The sequence below is a fragment of the Pan paniscus genome, chromosome 18 (genome assembly GCF_029289425.2).
Source record: "Pan paniscus chromosome 18, NHGRI_mPanPan1-v2.0_pri, whole genome shotgun sequence".
Taxonomy (NCBI): Eukaryota; Metazoa; Chordata; class Mammalia; order Primates; family Hominidae; genus Pan; species Pan paniscus.
In genome coordinates, this window is record NC_073267.2 from 85430657 (window position 1) to 85453418 (window position 22762).

General features: G+C 42.7%; 1 protein-coding gene across 2 annotated transcripts; it reads right to left on the minus strand.

Moving 5' to 3' along the window:
- Window positions 1-640: 640 nt before the first annotated feature.
- On the minus strand, window positions 641-21027 carry CPHXL (cytoplasmic polyadenylated homeobox like). 2 transcript variants are annotated; one of them, XM_024926017.4, is made up of 4 exons: window positions 20830-21027; window positions 14784-14984; window positions 6722-6915; window positions 641-3678 (listed from the first exon to the last, which is right to left on the minus strand). In XM_024926017.4, exons 2-4 carry the CDS (start codon window positions 14806-14808, stop codon window positions 2680-2682), a joined length of 1218 nt encoding a protein of 405 aa, XP_024781785.4. In that variant the 5' UTR covers window positions 14809-14984; window positions 20830-21027; the 3' UTR covers window positions 641-2679. The 2 variants fall into 2 exon arrangements, with proteins under 2 accessions (XP_024781785.4, XP_054955193.2); XM_055099218.2 differs by lacking the exon at window positions 14784-14984.
- Window positions 21028-22762: the final 1735 nt, after the last annotated feature.

The window sequence follows — 22762 nt, forward strand, 5'->3', positions numbered from 1 at the left end:
AGTGTGGGATACTGTCCTCTCAATATTCAAGAGGCACCCCTCTACATGGGACCCCTAGACTGCCCATCAGTGGGACAGGAAGGCAAACTCCTGCCCCTGTCGCCCTTAGACCTTGCTAGATACCACTTTCACCAACCCACGGAGTCACCCTGCTGCCCTGACAGCTAGCAAGAGGCCAAGACCTGCGAACCACCACAGCCCCTTTGTCAGTGGGAAGCAGTTACAGAAGACTGACCTTTGTCTAATTTCCTTCAAAGATCTGAGGTCTTGGGCTCTTGAGGGGGAAAATTTTACAGGTAGTTAGACAGGCATGAGCCAGGCAGGAGAGGGCTCTCCCCCACCCCCTAGGAAAGTCAGGTGATGGTTCAGCAAGTATCACATTGCCTCTGTAAAGGTGATAAACTGGCTGCCAGGGCCAGGGAGAGGCCATTTTCTGATGGTCCATACCTGTTACACTAAAGTGTTAATTGAATGCAGATGTCAGGGAGGAGCAACTTCCAGGGCATGTGCATCAAGAGACAAAACAGTGGAATATGTCCTGGGGACACTCCACCAGAAAGGGGAAGAAAAACCTCAGATTGGTACATATACAACTTCCTAAACACACTTTGTGTGCTTATTTTTCAAGCAGAAGGAAGGCACTGCACATGTGGACAGACTGCCCTAAGAGAAGAATCATGGAAAAGGGGTCAGCCTATAAAGTCCTAAGATCAAGGTTAAAGACCACACTTGACCTTCATGTCCCAACTTAGGTTTCTTCCAAACTTACTTTCCTTTCTTTCCTGTTCTAAAGCCCTTTTAAATAAATATCCACTCCTGCTCTGGAAAAAAGAATGAAACATTGTGCCTCATAAATCTCACATGTATCTATAGATCTAGTTCATTCTTATTAACTGTGCTAGCTTATTACTTTATACTTTATTTTGATTCTTCATCAGTCAACTTGATATACTGTGTTTCTATAGCTGTATATTCTTTGGAACACTTGGAAGAATTTCTATGTAGGACACATCTAATAGAGAATTGGTGGGAAATTTCAGCTTTTAAAGCAAGTTGCCTAAGTAATATTACAATATATGCTTTATTTGACAAAACTCTGGAATCTTTGAGAAATAATTCTACATGTCAAAGCTCAAAACTATTAAAAAGACCTAGAGATTCAAAGACACTTGATCTTTTCTAAAAAAAAAAAAAAATCAGGTCAGCACCTGGCATTCAGAGACTCACCTGGGTATTTCAGATGTTTGTTGGCCTTGGCGTCACATCCCTAGATGACTTGGTCACAACACTCTGGATTCCTGGGCAGCAGCTGTCAGCTAAGAGGGCTGGTGGGGGCTGCTTCAGCACAGCATCTTCCTGAGGATTTTCAGGGTCCTCTTGCACGGTTTCTTTTTCTTCCTTTTTCTAGAGACAAGATCTTGCCATGGTACCCAGGCTGGTCTTGAATCCCTGGGCTCAGAGAGATCTTCCTGCCCTGGCTTCCCAAAGTGCTAAGATTACAGGTGTGAGCCATTGTGCCTGGCTTTATGTACTGTGTCTTTAAATGCCTTTCAATTAAAAGCTCCTGCCTTTATACTGGGCTGCTTTTGAGATGTACAAAGGCCAGGCTGATGTTGCTGCACCACCCTTCACAGGCAGAGCTTCTTCGGTGGGGCTGGCTGCTGAGGAGATACAGCTGGGTCCTGGTAGGCCATGCTTCACAACCTGCAGATACTGCTCTGGTCCATGGAGGAGAGAGTTTTGCAAGAGTAGCCTTTAGAACCCCCCATCCAAATTGTCACTGCTGTGGGGCTTTGTGGTTACTCTGTTCTTGTTGGCTATATTGACTCTCAGGGGAACAATGCCTGAAGGGCTGGGCAAGAGCCTCCTTCTTCTGAAGGCAAAATGTCATTACACTTTGCATGATGTGATTTGAGCAGTGCTCCTGCAATCTTTATGCTTGTTGGTTTTTCAATCCATATTCTATGGAGTCAGTCTTTTCAAGGCCACCGTAAACTATATGGTCAGGAGCTCAGGAGCTGTAACACATGTGGACACTGCTTCTGTATGAGAAGGGACCAAGAGCTCATGGAGCCTTCCTGTAGACAGTCTTATTTTTCTTCTTCTTTTTAATTTTTCATAGACAGGGTCTTACTCTGTCACCCAGGCTGGAGTGTAGTGGAATGATCACGGCTCACTGCAGCCTCCACCTCTGAGGTTCAAGTGATCCTTTCACTTCAGCCTCTGAAGTAGCTGGGACCATAGGCACAAGCCACTATGCCTGGCTAAATTTTTTTTTTTTTTTCTGTAGAGATGGGATCTTCCAGTATTGCCCTGGCTGGTCTCAAACTGCTGGGCTCAAGTGATCCTCCTACCTCAGCCTCCTGAGTAGCTGGGACCACAGGAGCACACCATCATGCCCAGCTAATTTTTTTAAAAAGTTTTTTTACAGAGACAGGGACTCACCATGTTGCCCAGGCTTTTCTTGAACTCCTGGGCTCAAAAAATGTCACCTGGCTTTTTTTTTTTTTTCTCTCTCTTTCTTTTCTTAATGTGGAGGCTTCTGGTAAGGGCTCTGCCTTGTGCTACTGTGTGGGTGACTGTGGGCCTGACCTGCGACTGTGTTTCTCTAACACTTAGCACTACTTTGCAGAGCTGCATCCTTGGTTCCCTGCTGCAGACCCTTGTCCACTCCTCAACTTAAAGTTGCTGCATTTGGGTCCTGGGTTGCTCTGAAGCCCTTTCCTGCATATCTTGCCCCAGAGGCAGCAGGGGTGAGTCGGCAGCTATATGGAGAGACATGTGCTGCAGCTGAGAGCACAATGGCTTTCCATTATTCTGAGGCAGTTGACTCTGCAGCTGTGACTGAGCCGAGGACCACTGCTTCCCTAGATCCCAAGGACCCGAGTCCACTGGGAGCTGTTCCTGCAACATCATCCCCTCTAAGTAATTCTGAGGCTGTTGGTGCTGCTGCAGGTGATACTGCCAATCATTCTGCTGCTGTTCTCCCAGCACTGAGAGACAGAATGAGCAAAGACAATGGTCTTTCTTCACCCCATATGCACCTTGAGCGTAATCCAAAAGGAAGGGACTTGCATGCTGGCTTTCCCTGGTTTCAGTCCTTTCTCCATGAAAATATGGCACAGAAGATGGGGGAGGATGAAGGCATTCTGCAGAGGTGTAGCTGAGAAAATGATAGGCAGTAGAATCCCCACTTCCAGAATGCCCACTTCCTGTGTCACCTGCATACCCCATAGCACAGCCTGGATGCTTTTCAGTGCCTGTGACCAGATAGGAGCTCTGGGAGGCCACCTGTTGACTGGGAATCCTTTGTTTCTCCGGATAGGAGCACTGGGAACCCACCTGTTGACTGGGAATCCCTGGTTTCTCCAGATAAGAGCATTGGGGGCCCACCTGTTGACTGGGAGTCTCTTGGTTCTCCAAAGAGAAGCAATTGTAGCCCATCTCTTGACTGGGAATCCACTGTTTCTCCAGAAGGGAGCAACCAGCTCTTCTCATCAGAGCCCTCTGGGCACCAGAGAGGCTCTGCTTGGTGGCATAGTTGTGAGCTGCAGCCTGGGTCTCCTGGCAGCTTAAAAATGAATGGGCTTGGACTGGAAAATCATGCTTTTTCTGAAGAACAAATATTCTGCGTCTTTCTGCAGGTGGAAGTCTGGCTCTTTTATTCTGGAACCAATTCTAGAGAGAAAAGATAATATTGTTTTATCAACTCTACTTATCTGAATATATTCTTATATGCATTCCTTAATGTAGGAGGATTTTTCTATTTAAGCCTCTTCCAAGCAGAGTCCCTGACTTGCCTGCTGACATTAAAGCATATAAAAAATAAAGGCAATCTGTCCTAGAGGTACATGTGATAACACAGGTCATGCATTGCGCATTTCTAGAACCATAACCTCCTTCACTGGAGACAGTGACACCATGGTTTACATGTGAACCTTGGCTTCCCAGAATCTCTCCCCAACCTGTTTGTGACCCATTTGCAATGTTCTCCTGCTTGTTCACTAAGAGACCCACTATGTGCTACAGAAGAGGCTCCCAGCTGTCCCACCTAGTCATGCATAGCTCACACAACCCTGCTACTTTACTCATACTCTCCCGCCAAGGAGAATTAGTGGTGTATTTTCTGACATACACATTTCTGTTCCTTTTCTTCACTTTTTTTTTTTTTGGACAGAGTTTTGCTCTTGTTGCCCTGGCTGGAGTGCAATGGTGGGATCTCAGCTCACTGCAACCTCCGCCTCCTGGATTCAAGTGATTCTCCTACCTCAGCCTCCCGAGTAGCTGGAATTACAGGTGCACCACCATGCCCGGCTAATTTTTTTTGTGTTTTTAGTATAGACGGGGTTTCGCTATGTTGGCCAGGCTGGTCTCGAACTCCTGACCTCAGGTGATCTGCCCGCCTCAGCCTCCCAAAGTGCTGGGATTACAGGCATGAGCCACCACATCTGGCCCACATTTCTGTTTCTTATATGTACATAATTCTTACATGCATTGGTTCACGGGTTACAACTAAAGAGTGCAATTGTTTGAATAACTTCTTGACCATCTATTTGTTGTATGACTCTCTGAGGGAAAAAAAAAACATTTTTCCTCTGCTCTCACACCACAACAATCAACAGAGAAAGGCCTGTGTGAGCAAATGTGTTTTTCCACACACCAGGCAAACAGTCAGTTCTGCAGTGCACACCAGGTGGGTGTCCTTCAATTCAATTCTGACACTATGTACCTGGAAATACTGTCAAATCCCACAGGTCGAGGGCTCAGTCCTGCAAGACTGCCCCTCCTTCAGATGCCAGTTGCAAGTCTGGGCTTCTGAAACTTTTGGCTGACTGGCTTCAGGTCAGGGCTCCTGTTGACCTCCTCTCTGGGTTTGATTAACTTGCCAGAGTGGCTCACAGAACTAAGTGAAACACTTAGGTTTACCAGTTGATTAGAAAGGATATTACAAAAGATACAGATGAAGAGATGCATAGGGTGAGATATGGGGGAAGGGATGCAGAGCTTTCCTGCCCTCCCTGGATAAGCCACCTCCAGGAACTTCCACACATTCAAGTATCTGGACCCTCTTCAAACTCAGTGTCTTTGTTTTTTTCTGGAGGCTTTATTGTATGGTCATGATTGATTCAGCCATTGGCTATTGGTGATCAACTTAACCTTCAGCTCCACCTCCTCTCCAGAAGTTGGAGGGTGGGGCTGAAAGTCTCAATTTTCTAATCCTGCCTGGAGCTTTCCAGCTTTCATCCTGAAGCTACTAGGGGCTACCCACCCATCATTCAGTTCATTAGTAGACAACTCTCAGATTTATATCTTAGCTAAGTGCTCTCCCAACCCTTCAGAATTGCATATTCAACTGTTCACTTAGTGTTTCCACTTGGATGTTTATCTGACATATGAAACTTCTTGTGTCCAAAATGTAAACTTTGATTTCTCTGACACACCTGTCCCTCCCTAGGTCCCTTCCTTAGTAAAAGGCAACTTTCATCTTCCATAGACTTAAGTCAAATGTCCAAGTAACCTTTGAGTCCACCTTACCTTTCACAGCATAACCGACACATAGTAAACTTTGTCAGCTCCATCTCAAACATCTACAGTCTCATTAGTCCCATCCACCTGCACAGCTAGCAAGCTGGCCCAAACCACCGTCACCACCACTAACTACAGCAGCATCAACTCATCCACTGCTTCCAAATTTGCCTCACGGCAGTCTAGTTTTTACAATACATACTCACTGTATTTTCACAAGTACATAATACTATTTTCTTATGCGATGAAATGCTATATACTGCTTAATTCTTTACATTTTTCATATTGTTATGTGCATGTGTACAATTTTCTCTCAAACTGGTTATGGATACCAACGTTTGAGACTGTCTCAGGCCCTCATATATATAAAACGGTGTAGTATTTGCATATATACTATGCACGTTCTCTCATATGCTTTAAACCATCTCTAGATGACTTACAATACCTGATACCTAATATAACACAAATGCTACATAAATATTTCTTATTCTGTATTGTTTTAACATTTGTGTCATTTTAAAATTTTTGTATTGTTATTTGCTCCCCACACCCACCCCCGCGACCTCCCCTCACTTTTTTTTTTGAAACAGGGTCTCATTCTGTCACGCAGGCTGGAATGCAGTGGTATGATCAGGGCTGGAAGCGTGAGCCACAGCACCCATCCTATTTTCATTTTTTAACTTTCCAAATATTTTTCATTTGTGGTTAGTTAAATCTGTGCATGTGGACCCAGTGGATATGGAGGATTAACTGTATATACATATGTATTTTGATTGTGCTTTCCCATTTCTTTGAATTCTGTACCTTCCTATCCAATCCCCTGCATTCTACCTCCATCTGTACTTATTGCCCTTTAATTTTATATGGAACAGCTGGATGTGGTGACTCACGCTTGTAACCCCAGTACTTTGGGACGCTGAGGCGGGTGGATCTCTTGACCCCAGGAGTTCAAGACCAGCCTGGGCAACATGGCAAGACCCCATTTTTTACAAAACATACAAAGCCTGGTGGGGTGGTGTTTGCCTGTAGTCCCAGCTACTCAGGGGACTGAGGTGGGGGAATCACCTGAGCCTGGAAAGTGAAGGCTGCAGTGAGCCGTGATTGTGCCACTGTGAAGCTGCCTGTGTGATAGGAGTGAGACCTTGTCTAAAAAAAAAAAAATCTAGGAAATATACATATGAGGTCTTGAACTTACATCTATCACATTTACCGGACAATCAAATTTGATGGCCAGTGTTTTCCTAGTTGTGTAATCAGGATAACAGTTCTCTCCAAATATTTCCTTAAGTTCCTGCAATAATTCTTCAGAAAATTTATGTCGCTTTTTTGTTTTTCTTTTATTCTTTCTTTGTCTTTCTTCATTATGATGATCCTCTTCAGCTGGGAAACCTGACAAAAATATAAGTAGCGAGAAGAGCATTAGAGAATATTGGTAATAACCAGACCAAAGAAGAGTTCCCAACAGTGTTAGCATCATAGATTCCCTCCCCTTCCCAAGATGAAATCCAGGTGTGACTTCATAGCTACTTACAATAATAAAATTACAAATGAAAGCAGGAATTGGCTAACTCTAGGCCTATGGGCCAGATCCACCCAGTTGCCTGTTTTTGTAAATAGAGTTTTATCAAAACACCATCACATTCATTCACTTATGCATTGCCTATGGCTGTTTTCAAGCCACAACAGCAGGCTTAGTAGTTGAGGCTCAGAGGTGTCTAGGGTCCACACAGCCTAACATATTTACTATCTGGATTTGAGAATTTATATTTAAAATTAGAACTAATTGCAGAAGAATATTTTATTATTTCATCACCGTAAGGTACAACAGGAAAAACTGATCTATACTGATTGGAAGGCAGGACATGGGCTACTGAGGGAACGGAATCGGAGCCTGAAAGGGAGCAAACAGAGGCCTCTGGGTGCCACTAAGTTCTCTTTATCTGAGTGCTGAGTTCCATGAGTGTAGTTGATTTGTGAACATTCGTTAAATTAAACATGTATAAATATTTGCTATTTTTGGCATGCATGCTATATTTCAATTAAATCCTTCTTTTGAGCCAAGATGGCCAAATAGGAACAGCTACAGTCTACAGCTCCCAGCGTGAGCAACACAGAAGACAGGTGATTTCTCCATTTCCAACTGAGGTACTGGGTTCATCTCACTGGGGAGTGTTGGAAAGTGGGTACAGGACAGTGGGTGCAGTGCACCGAGTGTGAGCCGAAGCAGGGCGAGGCATCACCTCACTCGGGAAGTGCAAGGGGTCAGGGAATTCCCTTTCCTAGTGAAAGAAAGGGGTGACAGACGGCACCAGGAAAATCGGGTCACTCCCACCCTAATACTGCGCTTTTCCAATGGTCTTAGCAAACGGCACACCAGGAGATTATATGCCGCACATGGCTCGAGGGTCCTACGCCCATGGAGCCTCGCTCACTGCTAGCACAGCAGTGTGAGATCAAACTGCAAGGCGGCAGCGAGCCTGGGGGAGGGGCGCCTGCCATTACCCAGGCTCGCTTAGGTAAAAAAAGCTGCCAGGAAGCTCAAACTGGGTGGAGCCCACTGCAGCTCAAGGAGGCCTGCCTGCCTCTCTAGACTCCACCTCTGGGGGCAGGGAACAGCCAAATAAAAGGCAGCAGAATCATCTGCAGACTGAAATGTCCCTGTCTGATAGCTTTGAAGAGAGTAGCGGTTCTCCCAGCACGCAGCTGGAAGTCTGAGAACGGACAGACTGCCTCCTCAAGTGGGTCCCTGACCCCTGAGTAGCCTAACTGGGAGACACCCCCCAGTAGGGGCAGACTGACACCTCACACGGCCAGGTACTCCTCCGAGATAAAACTTCCAGAGGAATGATCAGGCAGCAACATTTGCTGCTCACCAATATCCGCTGTTCTGCAGCCTCTGCTGCTGATACCCAGGCAAACAGGGTCTGGAGTGGACCTCCGGCAAACTCCAACAGACCTGTAGCTGAGGGTCCTGACTGTTAGAAGGAAAACTAACAATCAGAAAGGACATCCACACCAAAACCCCATCTGTACGTCACCATCATCAAAGACCAAAGGTAGACAAAACAACAAAGATGGGGAAAAAACAGAACAGAAAAACCGGAAACTCTAAAAATCAGAGCACCTCTCCTCCTCCAAAGGAACGCAGCTCCTCACCAGCAATGGAACAAAGCTGGTTGGAGAATGACTTTGACGAGTTGAGAGAAGAAGGCTTCAGAGGATCAAACTACTCCGAGCTAAAGGAGGAAGTTCGAACCCATGGCAAAGAAGTTAAAAACCTTGAAAAAAAATTAGATGAATGGCTAAGTAGAATAACCAAAGCAGGGAAGTCCTTAAAGGACCTGATGGAGCTGAAAACCACGGCATGAGAACTATGTGATGAATGCACAAGCCTCAGTAGCCGAGTCGATCAACTGGAAGAAAGCGCATCAGTGATGGAAGATCAAATGAATGAAATAAAGCGAGAAGAGAAGTTTAGAGAAAAAAGAATAAAAAGAAATGAACAAAGCCTCCAAGAAATATGGGACTATGTGAAAAGACCAAATCTACGTCTGATTGGTGTACCTGAAAGTCACAGGGAGAATGGAACCAAGTTGGAAAACACTCTGCAGGATATTATCCAGGAGAACTTCCCCAATCTAGCAAGGCAGGCCAACATTCACATTCAGGAAATACAGAGAACACCACAAAGATACTCCTCAAGAAGAGCTACTCCAAGACACATAATTGTCAGATTCGCCAAAGTTGAAATGAAGGAAAAAATGTGAAGGGCAGCCAGAGAGAAAGGTCGGGTTACCCACAAAGGGAAGCCCATCAGACTAACAGTGGATCTCTCGGCAGAAACTCTACAAGCCAGAAGAGAGTGGGGGCCAATATTCAATATTCTTAAAGAAAAGAATTTTCAACCCAGAATTTCATATCCAGCCAAACTAAGCTTCATAAGTGAAGGAGAAATAAAATCCTTTCCAGACAAGCAAATGCTGATTTTGTCACCACCAGGCCTGCCCTAAAAGAGCTCCTGAAGGAAGCACTTAACATGGAAAGAAACAACTGGTACCAGCCACTGCAAAAACATGCTCAATTGTTAAAACCATCGAGGCTAGGAAGAAACTGCATCAACTAATGAGCAAAATAACCAGCTAACATCATAATGACAGGATCAAATTCACACATAACAATATTAACCTTAAATGTAAATGGGCTAAATGCTCCAATTAAAAGACACACACTGGCAAATTGGATAAACAGTCAAGACCCATCAGTATGCTGTATTCAGGAAACCCATCTCACGTGCAGAGACACACATAGGCTCAAAATAAAGGGATGGAGGAAGATCTACCAAGCAAATGGAAAACAAAAAAAGGCAGGGGTTGCAATCCTAGTCTCTGATAAAACAGACTTTAAACCAACAAAGATCAAAAGAGACAAAGAAGGCCATTACATAATGGTAAAGGGATCAATTCAACAAGAGCTAACTATCCTAAATATATATGCACCCAATACAGGAGCACCCGGATTCATAAAGCAAGTCCTTAGAGACCTACAAAGAGACTTAGACTCCCACAGAATAATAATGGGAGACTTTAACATCGCACTGCCAACATTAGACAGATCCAAGAGACAGAAAGATATCCAGGAATTGAACTCAGCTCTGCACCAAGCGGACCTAATAGACATCTACAGAACTCTCCACTCCAAATCAACAGAATATACATTCTTCTCAGCACCACACCACACCTATTCCAAAATTGACCACATTAGTTGGAAGTAAAGCACTCCTCAGCAAATGTAAAAGAACAGAAATTATAACAAACTGTCTCTCAGACCACAGTGCAATCAAACTAGAACTCAGGATTAAGAAACTCACTAAAAACTGCTCAATTACATGGAAACTGAACAACCTGCTCCTGAATGACTACTGGGTAAAAACAAAATGAAGGCAGAAATAAAGATGTTCTTTGAAACCAATGAGAACAAAGACACAACATACCAGAATCTCTGGGACACATTCAAAGCAGTGTGTAGAGGGAAATTTATAGCACTAAATGCCCACAAGAGAAAGCAGGAAAGATCTAAAATTGACACCCTAACATCACAATGAAAAGAACTAGAGAAGCAAGAGCAAACACATTCAAAAGCTAGCAGAAGGCAAGAAATAACTAAGATCAGAGCAGAACTGAAGGAAATAGAGACACAAAAAAACCTTCAAAAAAATCAATGAATCCAGCACCTGGTTTTTTGAAAAGATCAACAAAATTGATAGACTGCTAGCAAGACTAATAAAGAAGAAAAGAGAGAAGAATCAAATAGACGCAATAAAAAGTGATAAAGGGGATATCATCACTGATGCCACAGAAATACAAACTACTATCAGAGAATACTATAAACATCTCTACGCAAGTAAACTAGAAAATCTAGAAGAAATGGATAAATTCCTAGACACATACACCCTCCCAAGACTAAACCAGGAAGAAGTTGAATCTCTGAATAGACCAATAACAGGCTCTGAAATTGAGGCAGTAATAGCTTACCAACCAAAAAAACTCCAGGACCAGATGGATTCACAGCCGAATTCTACCAGAGGTGCAAGAAGAGCTGGTACCATTCTTTCTGAAACTATTCCAATCAATAGAAAAAGAGGGAATCCTCCCTAACTCATTTTATGAGGCCAGCATCATCCTGACACCAAAGCCTGGCAGAGACACAACAAAAAGAGAATGTTAGACCAATATCCCTAATGAACATCAATGCAAAAATCCTCAATAAAATACTAGCAAACTGAATCCAGCAGCACATCAAAAAGCTCATCCACCATGATCAAGTGGGCTTCATCCCTGGGATGCAAGGCTGGTTCAACATACGCAAATCAATAAACGTAATCCAGCATATAAACAGAACCAATGACAAAAACCACATGATTATCTCAATAGATGCAGAAAAGGCCTTTGACAAAATTCAACAGCCCTTCATGCTAAAAACTCTCAATAAATTAGGTATTGATGGGACGTATCTCAAAATAATAAGAGCTATTTATGACAAACCCACAGCCAATATCATACTGAATGGGCAAAAACTGGAAGCATTCCCTTTGAAAACTGGCACAAGACAGGGATGCCTTCTCTCACCACTCCTATTCAATGTAGTGTTGGAAGTTCTGGCCAGGGCAATCAGGCAGGAGAAAGAAATAAAGGGTATTCAATTAGGAAAAGAGGAAGTCAAATTGTCCCTGTTTGCAGATGACATGATTGTATATCTAGAAAACCCCATTGTCTCAGCCCAAAATCTCCTTAAGCTGATAAGCAATTTCAGCAGTCTCAGGATACAAAATCAGTTAGCAAAAATCACAAGCATTCTTATACACCAATAACAGACAAACAGAGAGCCAAATCATGAGTGAACTCCCATTCGCAGTTGCTTCAAAGAGAATAAAATACTTAGGAATCCAACTTACAAGGGATGTGAAGGATCTCTTCAAGGAGAACTATAAACCACTGCTCAATGAAATAAAAGAGGATACAAACAAATGGAAGAACATTCTATGCTCATGGGTAGGAAGAATCAATATCATAAAAATGGCCATACTGCCCAAGGTAATTTATAGATTCAATGCCATCCCCATCAAGCTACCAATGACTTTCTTCACAGAATTGGAAAAAACTACCTTAAAGTTCATATGGAACCAAAAAAGAGCCCACATTGCCAAGTCAATCCTAAGCCGAAAGAACAAAGCTGGAGGCATCACACTACCTGACTTCAAACTATACTACAAGGTTACAGTAACCAAAACAGCATGGTACTGGTACCAAAACAGCATGGTACTGGTACCAAAACAGAGGTATAGACCAATGCAACAGAACAGAGCCCTCAGAAATAATGCCACATATCTACAACCATCTGATCTTTGACAAACTTGACACAAACAAGAAATGGGGAAAGGATTCCCTATTTAATAAATGGTGCTGGGAAAGCTGGCTAGCCATGTGTAGAAAGCTGAAACTGGATCCCTTCCTCACACTTTATACAAAAATTAATTCAAGATGGATTAAACACTTAAACGTTAGACCTAAAACCATAAAAACCCTAGAGGAAAACCTAGGCAATACCATTCAGGACATAGGCATGGGCAAGGACTTCATGTCTAAAATACCAAAAGCAATGGCAACAAAAGCCAAAATTGACAAATGGGATCTAATTAAACTATAGAGCTTCTGCACAGCAAAAGAAACTACCATCAGAGTGAACAGGCAACCTACAGAATGGGAGAAAATTTTTGCAACCTACTCATCTGACAAAGGGCTAATATCCAGAATCTACAATGAACTCGAACAAATTTACAAGAAAAAATCAAACAACCCCATCAACAAGTGGGTGAAGGATATGAACAGACACTTCTCAAAAGAAGACATTTATGCAGCCAAAAGACACATGAAAAAATGCTCATCATCACTGGCCATCAGAGAAATGCAAATCAAAACCACAATGAGATACCATCTCACACCAGTTAGAATGGCGATCATTCCAAAGTCAGGAAACAACAGGTGCTGGAGAGGATGTGGAGAAATAGGAACACTTTTACACTGTTGGTGGGACTGTAAACTAGTTCAACCATTGTGGAAGTCAGTGTGGCGATTCCTCAGGGATCTAGAACTAGAAATGCCATTTGACCCAGCCATCCCATTACTGGGTATATACCCAAAGGATTATAAATCATGCTGCTATAAAGACACATGCACACGTATGTTTATAGCAGCACTATTCAGAATAGCAAAGACTTCGAACCAAGCCAAATGTCCAACAACGATAGACTGGATTAAGAAAATGTGGCACATATACACCACAGAATACTATGCAGCCATAAAAAATGGTGAGTTCATGTCCTTTGTAGAGACACGGATGAAGCTGGAAACCATCATTCTCAGCAAACTATCACAAGGACAAAAAAACCAAACACCGCATGTTCTCACTCATAGGTGGAAATTGAACAATGAGAATACATGGACACAGGAAGGGGAACATCACACACCCGGGCCTGTTGTGGGTTGGGGGGAGGGGGGAGGGATAGCATTAGAAGATATGCCTAATGTTAAATGATGAGTTAGTGGGTGCAGCACACCAACATGGCACATGTATATATATGTAACTAACCTGCACATTGTGCACATGTACCCTAAAACTTAAAGTATAATAATAAGAATGCAGTGGCGTGGTCTCAGATCACTGCAATCTCTGCCTACTGGGTTCAAGCTATTCTTGCACCTCAACCTTTGGAGTAGCTGGGACTACACATAGGCACCACTGTACCTTCCTTTTTTTTTTTTTTTTTAGACGGACTCTCGCTCTGTCGCCCAGGCTGGAGTGCAGTGGCACCATCTTGGCTCACTGCAAGCTCCGCCTCCCGGGTTCACGCCATTCTCCTGCCTCAGCCTCCCAAGTAGCTGGGACTACAGGCACCCGCCACCACGCCCTGATAATTTTTTGTATTTTTAGTAGAGACCGGGTTTCACCGTGTTAGCCAGGATGGTCTCAATATCCTGACCTCGTGATCCACCCGCCTCGGCCTCACAAAGTGCTGGGATTACAGGAGTGAGCCACCGTGCCCGGCGTCTTTTTTTTTTGTAGAGATAATACCTTGCTATGTTGCCTAGGCTGGTTTCAAACTCCTGGGTTCAATTGATCCCCCTGCTTTGGCCTCCTTGTTTTATTATTACTCTGTATTTTTACTTTAGGCATACAGCCAGTCATACTAAATTGGATAAACACTTAAATGTATATATTAGAAAATTATAATCAATGACCTAAATTTCCAAAGAAAGAATTTACTGAAAATGTACAAAATTACCAAAAGAGGAAGCAGTAGGGAGGAGGAAAATTAATGAAAATTAATGAAAGAGGTAAAACTTATGGAACAATTGAGAAGGTTAAGAAAGATACACAAGAACTGGTACTTTGTAATGGAAAGTAATACATCTTAATAAAATTCTATAGGATGCATTAGGTAGTTCATACATTCTTTTCTCCACTTAAAGTGTTGACTTTAAGTAGATGACCCTTGTATGGGACTCACGCTGCCATTTTACATTTGAAATTCAAGAGTCCAACTTCAAAGTACCCATGAATGCCCTAACACAATTTACCGGTGAAAAACAGCTGCTGCTCCAACAATCTGTACCTCTGTGTTTGTGCTTTAAACTTTGACACACTCTTGAGAAAAAGCAAGGGAAGTAGCATTATAAGAGAAAAAGCTGACGGGAACTTACCACCTGAAGTGCCATCCAAATTCATCTTGGGGCAGAAGACCTGGACTTCACCGAGATCAGCAGGCAACTGAGGCCAGCAAGCAACTGAGATCAGCAAGAAACTGAGCAGCTCCCAAAGACACAGACTATATATAGGGTCGAGATGACCCGCCCCTTTCTTAAATAGCTTTCAATTTAATCCCCTCATTAAATATTTAACACCTGCAGAAAGAAACTTGAACTAATTAGATTAAGTGGAAGTACAGATCGTAATAGGTGATTTTGTCTCTTTAATAATACCTTTTCAAATATGACTCTTGTTTAATTATTTTGATTTGGCTACATTAGTTTCTACATTATAAGAATGTCCTTACCTTACTTTGTATTTTTTGTTTTCCTCGGCTCTTCTGAAACCCACGTCTTTTCATCATTGCGATGGTGCTATCTATGTGTCAACTTGGCTGCTTTACACTCCCTATTTTTTCAATAAAACATGAATCTAGGCTGTTTTATTCATGTTGCTGTGAAGGTATTTTGTAGATGTGATTAGGTTATATAATCAGTTGACTTTCAGTAAATGAGAATATTTTGGATAAACTGAGTGGGTTCAATTCAATCAGTGAAAGGGCTTAAGGGCAAAGCTGAGGTTTTTCTGGAGGAAAGCGGGAAAGCACATCTGGATGGGCGTGGTGTCTCGTGCCTGTAATCCCCGCACTTTGGGAAGCTGAGGCAGGAGAATCACTTGAGCCTTGGAGTTCAAGACCAGCCTGGGCAACACAGGGAGACCCTATCTTATTTATATGAAAATTAAAAAATTTCCCACCCATGCTCAGCTGCTGCCTCAGGCGTTTCTGACTGGTTTTCTAAAGGGCTTGCCCTACAGGCTTTATTCTTGGCTATCCAGCCCCTACAATTACAGAGGTGAGTTCTATATTGCTATGATCTGAATGTTTATGTAGCCTCAAAATTCATAGGTCAATATCCTCCCCACCAAGGTAATGGTATTAGGAGGTGGGGCCTTTAGGAAGTGATTGAGTCACGGGGGCAGAGTCCTCTTGAAAGGGATTAGTGCCTTTATCAAAGAGAGCAGAGAGGGGGAGGGAGGGGAGAGACCTCTGTGATCCTTCTGCCATGTGAGGTTAAAGTGAGAAGACGGCTGTCTAGGAGGAAATGGGCCCTCACCAGACACCAAACCTGATTGTACTTCCCAATCTCCAGAACTGTGAGAAATAAATTTCTGTTGTTTATAAAGTAGCTGGTCTATAATATTTTGTTATAGCAGCCTAAATGGACTAAGGCACATATATGTCCCTCTATATATGTACGAGTAAGTATATGTATGTATGTATATGTATTTATATATTTATAGTATAAACACACGCACATACGTTTTATATAGCTCACTAGTTCACTATGGGATTTGACTTCAGAACACTACTGATTGTTTCTCTGATTGAACCCTGAATGATAAAGACCTTGGTATTGGAGGTGGTTCTGGAAGAACAGAACCTTACAGAGATATGTATGTTTATAAATATACAACTAAAAATAGGTATATTTAAAGTTATATACATCTTCTATTTATATAAGGACTCCAGTTCCAGTGGTAAAGAGGGCACTGGTAGTCCATGGCACGATGTGGCAAACATTGCCATTGGACAGCCCCAGCTGAGTGCCAAACTTAACCCGCAGCAGCGACGGACACTGAGTGACCCACTTAGAGTGCTAACATAGGGACAGATGAATTACGCTGGACCACTTCCTTTGTGGAAGAGTCACTGCATTGTTCTTATTGGAATAGATAATCTGGAGACAGATTTACCTTTCCTGCATGTAACACTTCATCAGAATTACTATTGTGGACTTAGGAATGTCTTATTTATCCTCATAGCCTTGACTTTGATCAAGGAACTCACTCCATAGCGAATAAAGTGTGGTAATGGTTAGGAGCGGTGGCTCACGCCTGTAATCCCAGCACTTTGGGAGGCCAAGGCGGGTGCATCACCTATGGCCAGGAGTTTGAGACCAGCCTGGCCAACCTGGTGAAACCCCGTCTCTACTAAAACTACAAAAATTAGCCAGGCATGTTAGCAGATGCCTGTAATCCTAGCTACTCAGGAAGCTGAGGCAGGAGAATCACTTGAACCTGGGAGGCAGAGGTTGCAGTGAGCCAAGACAGCACCATTGCACTCCAGCCTGGGTGACAGAGCGAGACTCTGTCTCAAAAAAAAAAAAAAAAAAGTGGTAAAGACTCATAATCTTTACTCAGCAGTTCAACTGTTAAATATCTAAAGCAACAGCTATAATTAGGAGAAAACATTTTCAAGGGCTAAATCACCTAGACAATGAAGCTACCTATTCAACTAATTTTATCTGTATATCCCTGCATTTAAATAAGTGACAGCCCATGATCACAATTAATCAAATATTAATAGTATACTTCAATTTATATTGTTTTATATATGCTATGGGAATAAAATAATTGAAATTATAATCAAATTTATCTACTAGTTTTTAACCTTCTCTAGGAAATTTCTTTTTTTCTTCCCCAAATCATGACAGCCTAAAAAAGAAAAATCATCATTTGTGTTACTTTTTGCACAACAGGGAATCTTTAAAGTACAATCATGGCTTAGAAATGCATTGCTTTATAAGTGAAGTGTAGAACTTGGGGACACTATATGCCATTCTATTTTTTGACAATGACATATTTTACTGTCAAAAAAGACAAGGATAGATCAGCCTCCCGAGTAGGTGGGACTACAGGCATGTGCCACCATACCCAGCTAATTTTTTTTTGTATTTGTGTTAGAGACAGGGTTTCTCTGTGTTGGCCAGTCTGGTCTTGGACTCCTGGCCTCAAATAATCTGCCCGCCTCAGCCTCTCCAAGTGCCACGATTACAGATGTGAGCCATCACGCCTGGCCATGCCTTTATCATTTTTACTCACAGATTAAGGCATAATTGACAAATAAAATTGTATATGTATATGGCATACATGATGTTTTGATATATGTGTGTATTGTGAAATGATTTCAATCCAGCCAATTAACATATTGTCATCTCACATACTTGTCATTTTTTCTTTTTTTTGTGGTGAGAACATTTAAGATCTGGTCTCTTAGCAATTTTTTTTTTTTTTTGAGATGGAATCTCGCTCTGTCACCATGCTGGAGTGCAGTGGCTTGATCTCTTCTCACTGCAACTTCCGCCTCCGGGTTCAAGTGATTCTCCTGCCTCAGCCTCCTGAGTAGCTGGGACAACAGTTGTATGCCACTAAACCCTGCTAATTTTTGTATTTTTAGTAGAGATGGAGCCTCACCATGTTGGCCAGGATGGTCTTGATCTCCTGACCTTGTGATCCGCCTGCCTCAGCCTCCCAAAGTGCTGGGATTACAGGAGCAATTTTTTTTTTTTTTTTTTTGAGATGGAGTCTTGCTCTGTAACCCAGGCTGGAGTGCAGTGACGCGATCTCAGCTCACTGCAACCTCCGCCACCCGGGTTCATGCCATTCTCCTGCCTCAGCCTCCCGAGCAGCTGGGACTACAGGCGCCCACCACCACGCCCAGCTACTTTTTTGTATTTTTAGTAGAGACGTGGTTTCACTGTGTTAGCCAGGATGATCTCGATCTCCTGACCTCGTGATCCACCCGCCTTGGCCTCCCAAAGTCCTGGGATTACAGGCGTGAGCCACCGCGCCTGGCCTGCAGGAGCAATTTTTAAGTATACAATATATTATCATTAACCATGTGGTACAATAGGTCTCCAGAATTTATTCATCTAACTGAAACTTTATACCTTCTGACTAACATCTCCCCATTCCTCCCACACCCCAGCCCCTGGCAACCACTATTCTACTCCCTGCTCCTTTATTCTTTTTAGTTTTTTCTTTGTTTTTTTGAGATGGGGGTCTTGCTATATTGCCTGGGCTGGAGTACAGTGGCTATTCACAAGCACCAACATAGTGATCCCCCTGCTTCAGTAGCTGGGACTACAGGTGTGCACCACCACACCTGGCCATCCTTTTAAAATATGGAATTTCGATTGTTGTTTAAAGGGCACATTTGTATTTTATTTTATTTTTGAGAGGGAGTCTCACTCTGCACCTAGGCTGGAATGCAGGGCATGATCTCAGCTCACTGCAATCTCCGCCTACTGGGTTCAAGCGATTCTCCTGCCTCAGCCTCCCGAGTAGCTGGGATTACAGGCATGTACCACCATGCCCTGCTAATTTTTGTATTTTTAGTAGAGACGGGATTTTGCCACGTTGGCCAGGCTGGTCTTGAACTCCTGACCTCAGGTGATCTGCCCGCCTTGGCCTCCCAAAGTGTTGGGATTACAGGTGTGAGCCACTGCATCCCCCCACAATTTTCTTTTATTATAGGAAGTTTAAAGCCAGTGATTCCTCTCCTTTCTTTCTGTGTCAGGCGAATAATCAAACCCACAGAGAAGCTCATGGTTTACTCCCAGATCCCAGTTCTAAGTATGCAGCAGAACCGCACCTAGAGCTAGGTCATCCTGCATTGGTATACTTACAAGATCATATACATATATTATTACATACATTATTATTTTTTGTGTGGTTGACACTATCCAGGGGAGGAAAATGATATGCGGATCAATATCACTTAAAATTCTGCTATATGGAATTTATTACAACAATACAATTTTTTTAATTTAAAAAGTGGTCACAGAATCTAACGTCTTAAGACAACGTAAAGTCAGCAAAAGCAGATAAATCAAATCGCATATTACTAGCTCGATATTATTTTCAATTGCATTTAATTTTTCAATCAGCTTTCTCAGATTGAAGTAGATCTATATGAATTTGGTTTTGATGTTGCAGATGATGATTGTGATAATAAGATAAAATGTCATGGTCCTTATAATTGAATCATGGCCGGGCGTGGTGGCTCACGCCTGTAATCCCATCACTTTGGAAGGCCGAGATGGGAGGATAACCTGAGGTCAGGAATTCAACACCATCCTGGCCAACATGATGAAACCCCCTCTCTACTAAAAATACAGGTGCCTGCCGGGCGTGGTGGCAGGCACCTGTAATAATCCCTGCTACTCAGGAGGCTGAGGCAGGAGAATCGCTTGAACCCGGGAGCCGGAGGTTGCAGTGAGCCGAGATCACGCCATTGCACTCCAGCCTGGAGTACAAGAGCAAGACTTCATCTCAAAAAATAAAAATAAAAAATAAAAATAAAATAACTGAATCTTACAGAGAAGTGTACTGTATCAGCCTAGTCATCTGCACTAGAAAACCACTTCTATCATAATTGCTGAATCAATATATTGTCTTAAATCTATTTGTTCAAAATAAATTTGTCAAAAGTCAAAGTCCCCATTTACAAACTTCACTGACTTACCAAGAATTTATTTTTCTGTCTATCATAAAAATTTTTTAGGCCAGGCATGGTGGCTCACGCCTGTAATCCCAGCACTTTGGGAGGCTGAGGCGGGTGGATCACCTGATGTCAGGAGTTCGAGACCAGCCTGGCCAACATGGCGAAACCCTGTCTCTACTAAAAACACAAAAAATTAGCCTAGTGTAGTGGCGGGTGCCTGTAATCCCAGCTACTTGGGAGGCTGAGGCAGGAGAATCACTTGAACCTGGGAGGCAGAGGTTGCAGTGAGTCGAGACCATGCCATTGTATTCCAGCCTGGGCGACAGAGTAAGACTCTGTCTCAAAAAACAAACAAACAAAAAAAAAAGAAATTAATGCAATTCATAGTTGGATGGTTGTTATTATTATTATTATTATTTTATTTTTAAAATATCGTTAAGGAGACCTAAGAAGATATAGTTGAACATTTCTCATTTTATCTTAAAAGTACCATTAAAGTGATTACTATTTATTGGCTGTCAGGGCAGTTTTGTCTTCTAATAAATGAAATATTTATGTGACAATATATACTTTTTAATCAGAAACCCAAATGCAATTGCGATGTAAAGTAGCAAATGAGTTAACAATTACAAAAGTAACCCTGCAAACAAAACCAAGATTACAATGGCTTGACAGTTAAAAGACTAGGATCAAGAAAATTACTCAGGAAATACCTGGCTGTAACTTCGAGCAAGAAGTTCCCATTTTAGAGAAATTTCTATGAAAAAAAATGCAGTAGTTAAAGAAATAAAAAACTTATAGTGACCAGAGACCATCACTTTGGAGGTAGAATTCAAAGAATACAAAACCAAGGCAGCACAGGATTCCAATAAATAAAAGGTACCATGACAACGTGGAATCTTTGTTCTTAAAGGGCCTCCATGGATATAAGATTTTTAGATGTAGGAAGATATTTTCATTGAGTTCAACTATTTACTCATATATATGTTTTACTCTTGTAACCAAGTACCCTACTTTCTTAAAAAAATACCTTTACCATTTCTTTTTTTCCTGTGTGTTCACCTCTTACTTAAGCTCCTTAGGGATGCAATGATAACCTTTACCTTCTCTCCACCAGGCACTTCCTGCATGGCAAGTTTATCTTACTAAATGTTTGCTTAGAAATTCTAATGACCAAATGTTGAACCAAACCAGGCACCCTCTGGAACTCCTCCCGACCAGGAGAATGCCTAGAGACAATGGTCAGTTTACAACCTAGTTCTGGCCAGATGGTGCCAGGCAGACCATCCCCTAGCTAAGAATAGAAGCAAGTCACATAGACCCTGCACCTCCTCGTGCCCCTCCCCTGCATGCCATTCATGACATGTCCCCCTTTAAAGCCCCTGCTTTTTGCCCCAAAAGATGAAGTGGTTTCCTTAAGGGAGGAGCCTGTACTGTTTCCCCTCAGCTAAGCTCTGGAATAGAAGTCACTTTCTTTTACCACCTCATGCTTGTTATCTAAATTTACAAGAAGCTGAACCTGCATTCAGTTACAATTTTGGTGGCCCATACAGGGACTGTTGTGTGTTCCAGGGGCCTGAGCTTGCTGGTCTGGTTTCTACTGGAGAGGGCATATGGCTGCCTGTGAACACCAGCTGCTTATGGCTAGCTGACCCCATGGCTGGAACATAAGGAATTTCTCTGAAGATGCCAAGATGCTTTTGTTTTTGGGAAACTGTCTTTCACTTCCTGGCATGATGCCTGCGGCTTTCAAAGCTTCGTTGGTACAAAGAAAATGAACTCTGAAGAAGGCAACCTTTGGAACTGGGTGAGCAAGTTGGAGTGTACCTGACCACCCCCTGCCTCTTTTGGAGTGTTGCTGCGGCTCTTTTCTATTTAGATTTGGCTGCCAGAAACAACATTTGAGCTTTTTCTGCATTTGTGTTTGTATGTGAATCACCCTTGAGGCATGGCTTGGTTTGGACTCGGTCATCTGGAAGAGCTATTTGGAACTGAGGCAGGAGATTTAGGACTAAACCCAGCCTCTTAACTGGGGATCTGTTTGGAAGCACTCCATTTGTTCGTGCCTTTGTGTATACTCCATTTGTATCACCTTTGCGTATAGGCCCTAATTGCTTCCTTTCCTTTTCACTTTATCTTCCTGATTATCTCAGAGAGCCACCTACAGCCTTAATCTTCTTGGCCAAAGGCACCCTTAGCTCTGTTTACCTTGACCAGTGATTTACGGAGGCGGGAGGGATTCATCCCACACCGTGCAGGTCTAGGATACTGTGGCTCTTCCTGATGGGAGATAAATGGGAGTGGTGAAGGTACCGCCCCCACACCACGTAGTGGCTTTAAGGCTCATAAATCTCCTTTTCTTTCTTTCTCTTCTTTTCCCTTCCTTTGAAGCCTGGCTCCTTTGCTGAGGCCTGCCAGGAACTTCATACTCTCATCCTCTTTGGGATTCCAGCTAGTTACATATTATGACCCATTTTTAATGCATGTTTTAAACGGATGGGCAAATTATAGCAAGAAAAATTCAGAGCTCAAATGGTTAGCCCGCAACTAACTGTAGAGTTAAACAGAGTCTTCTAAAGCTCTCTATCTTCCTCTCTTTTCTTTACGGTCTGCTTTGAATCTGCTGTTACTGAGTTGCTGGTGCTG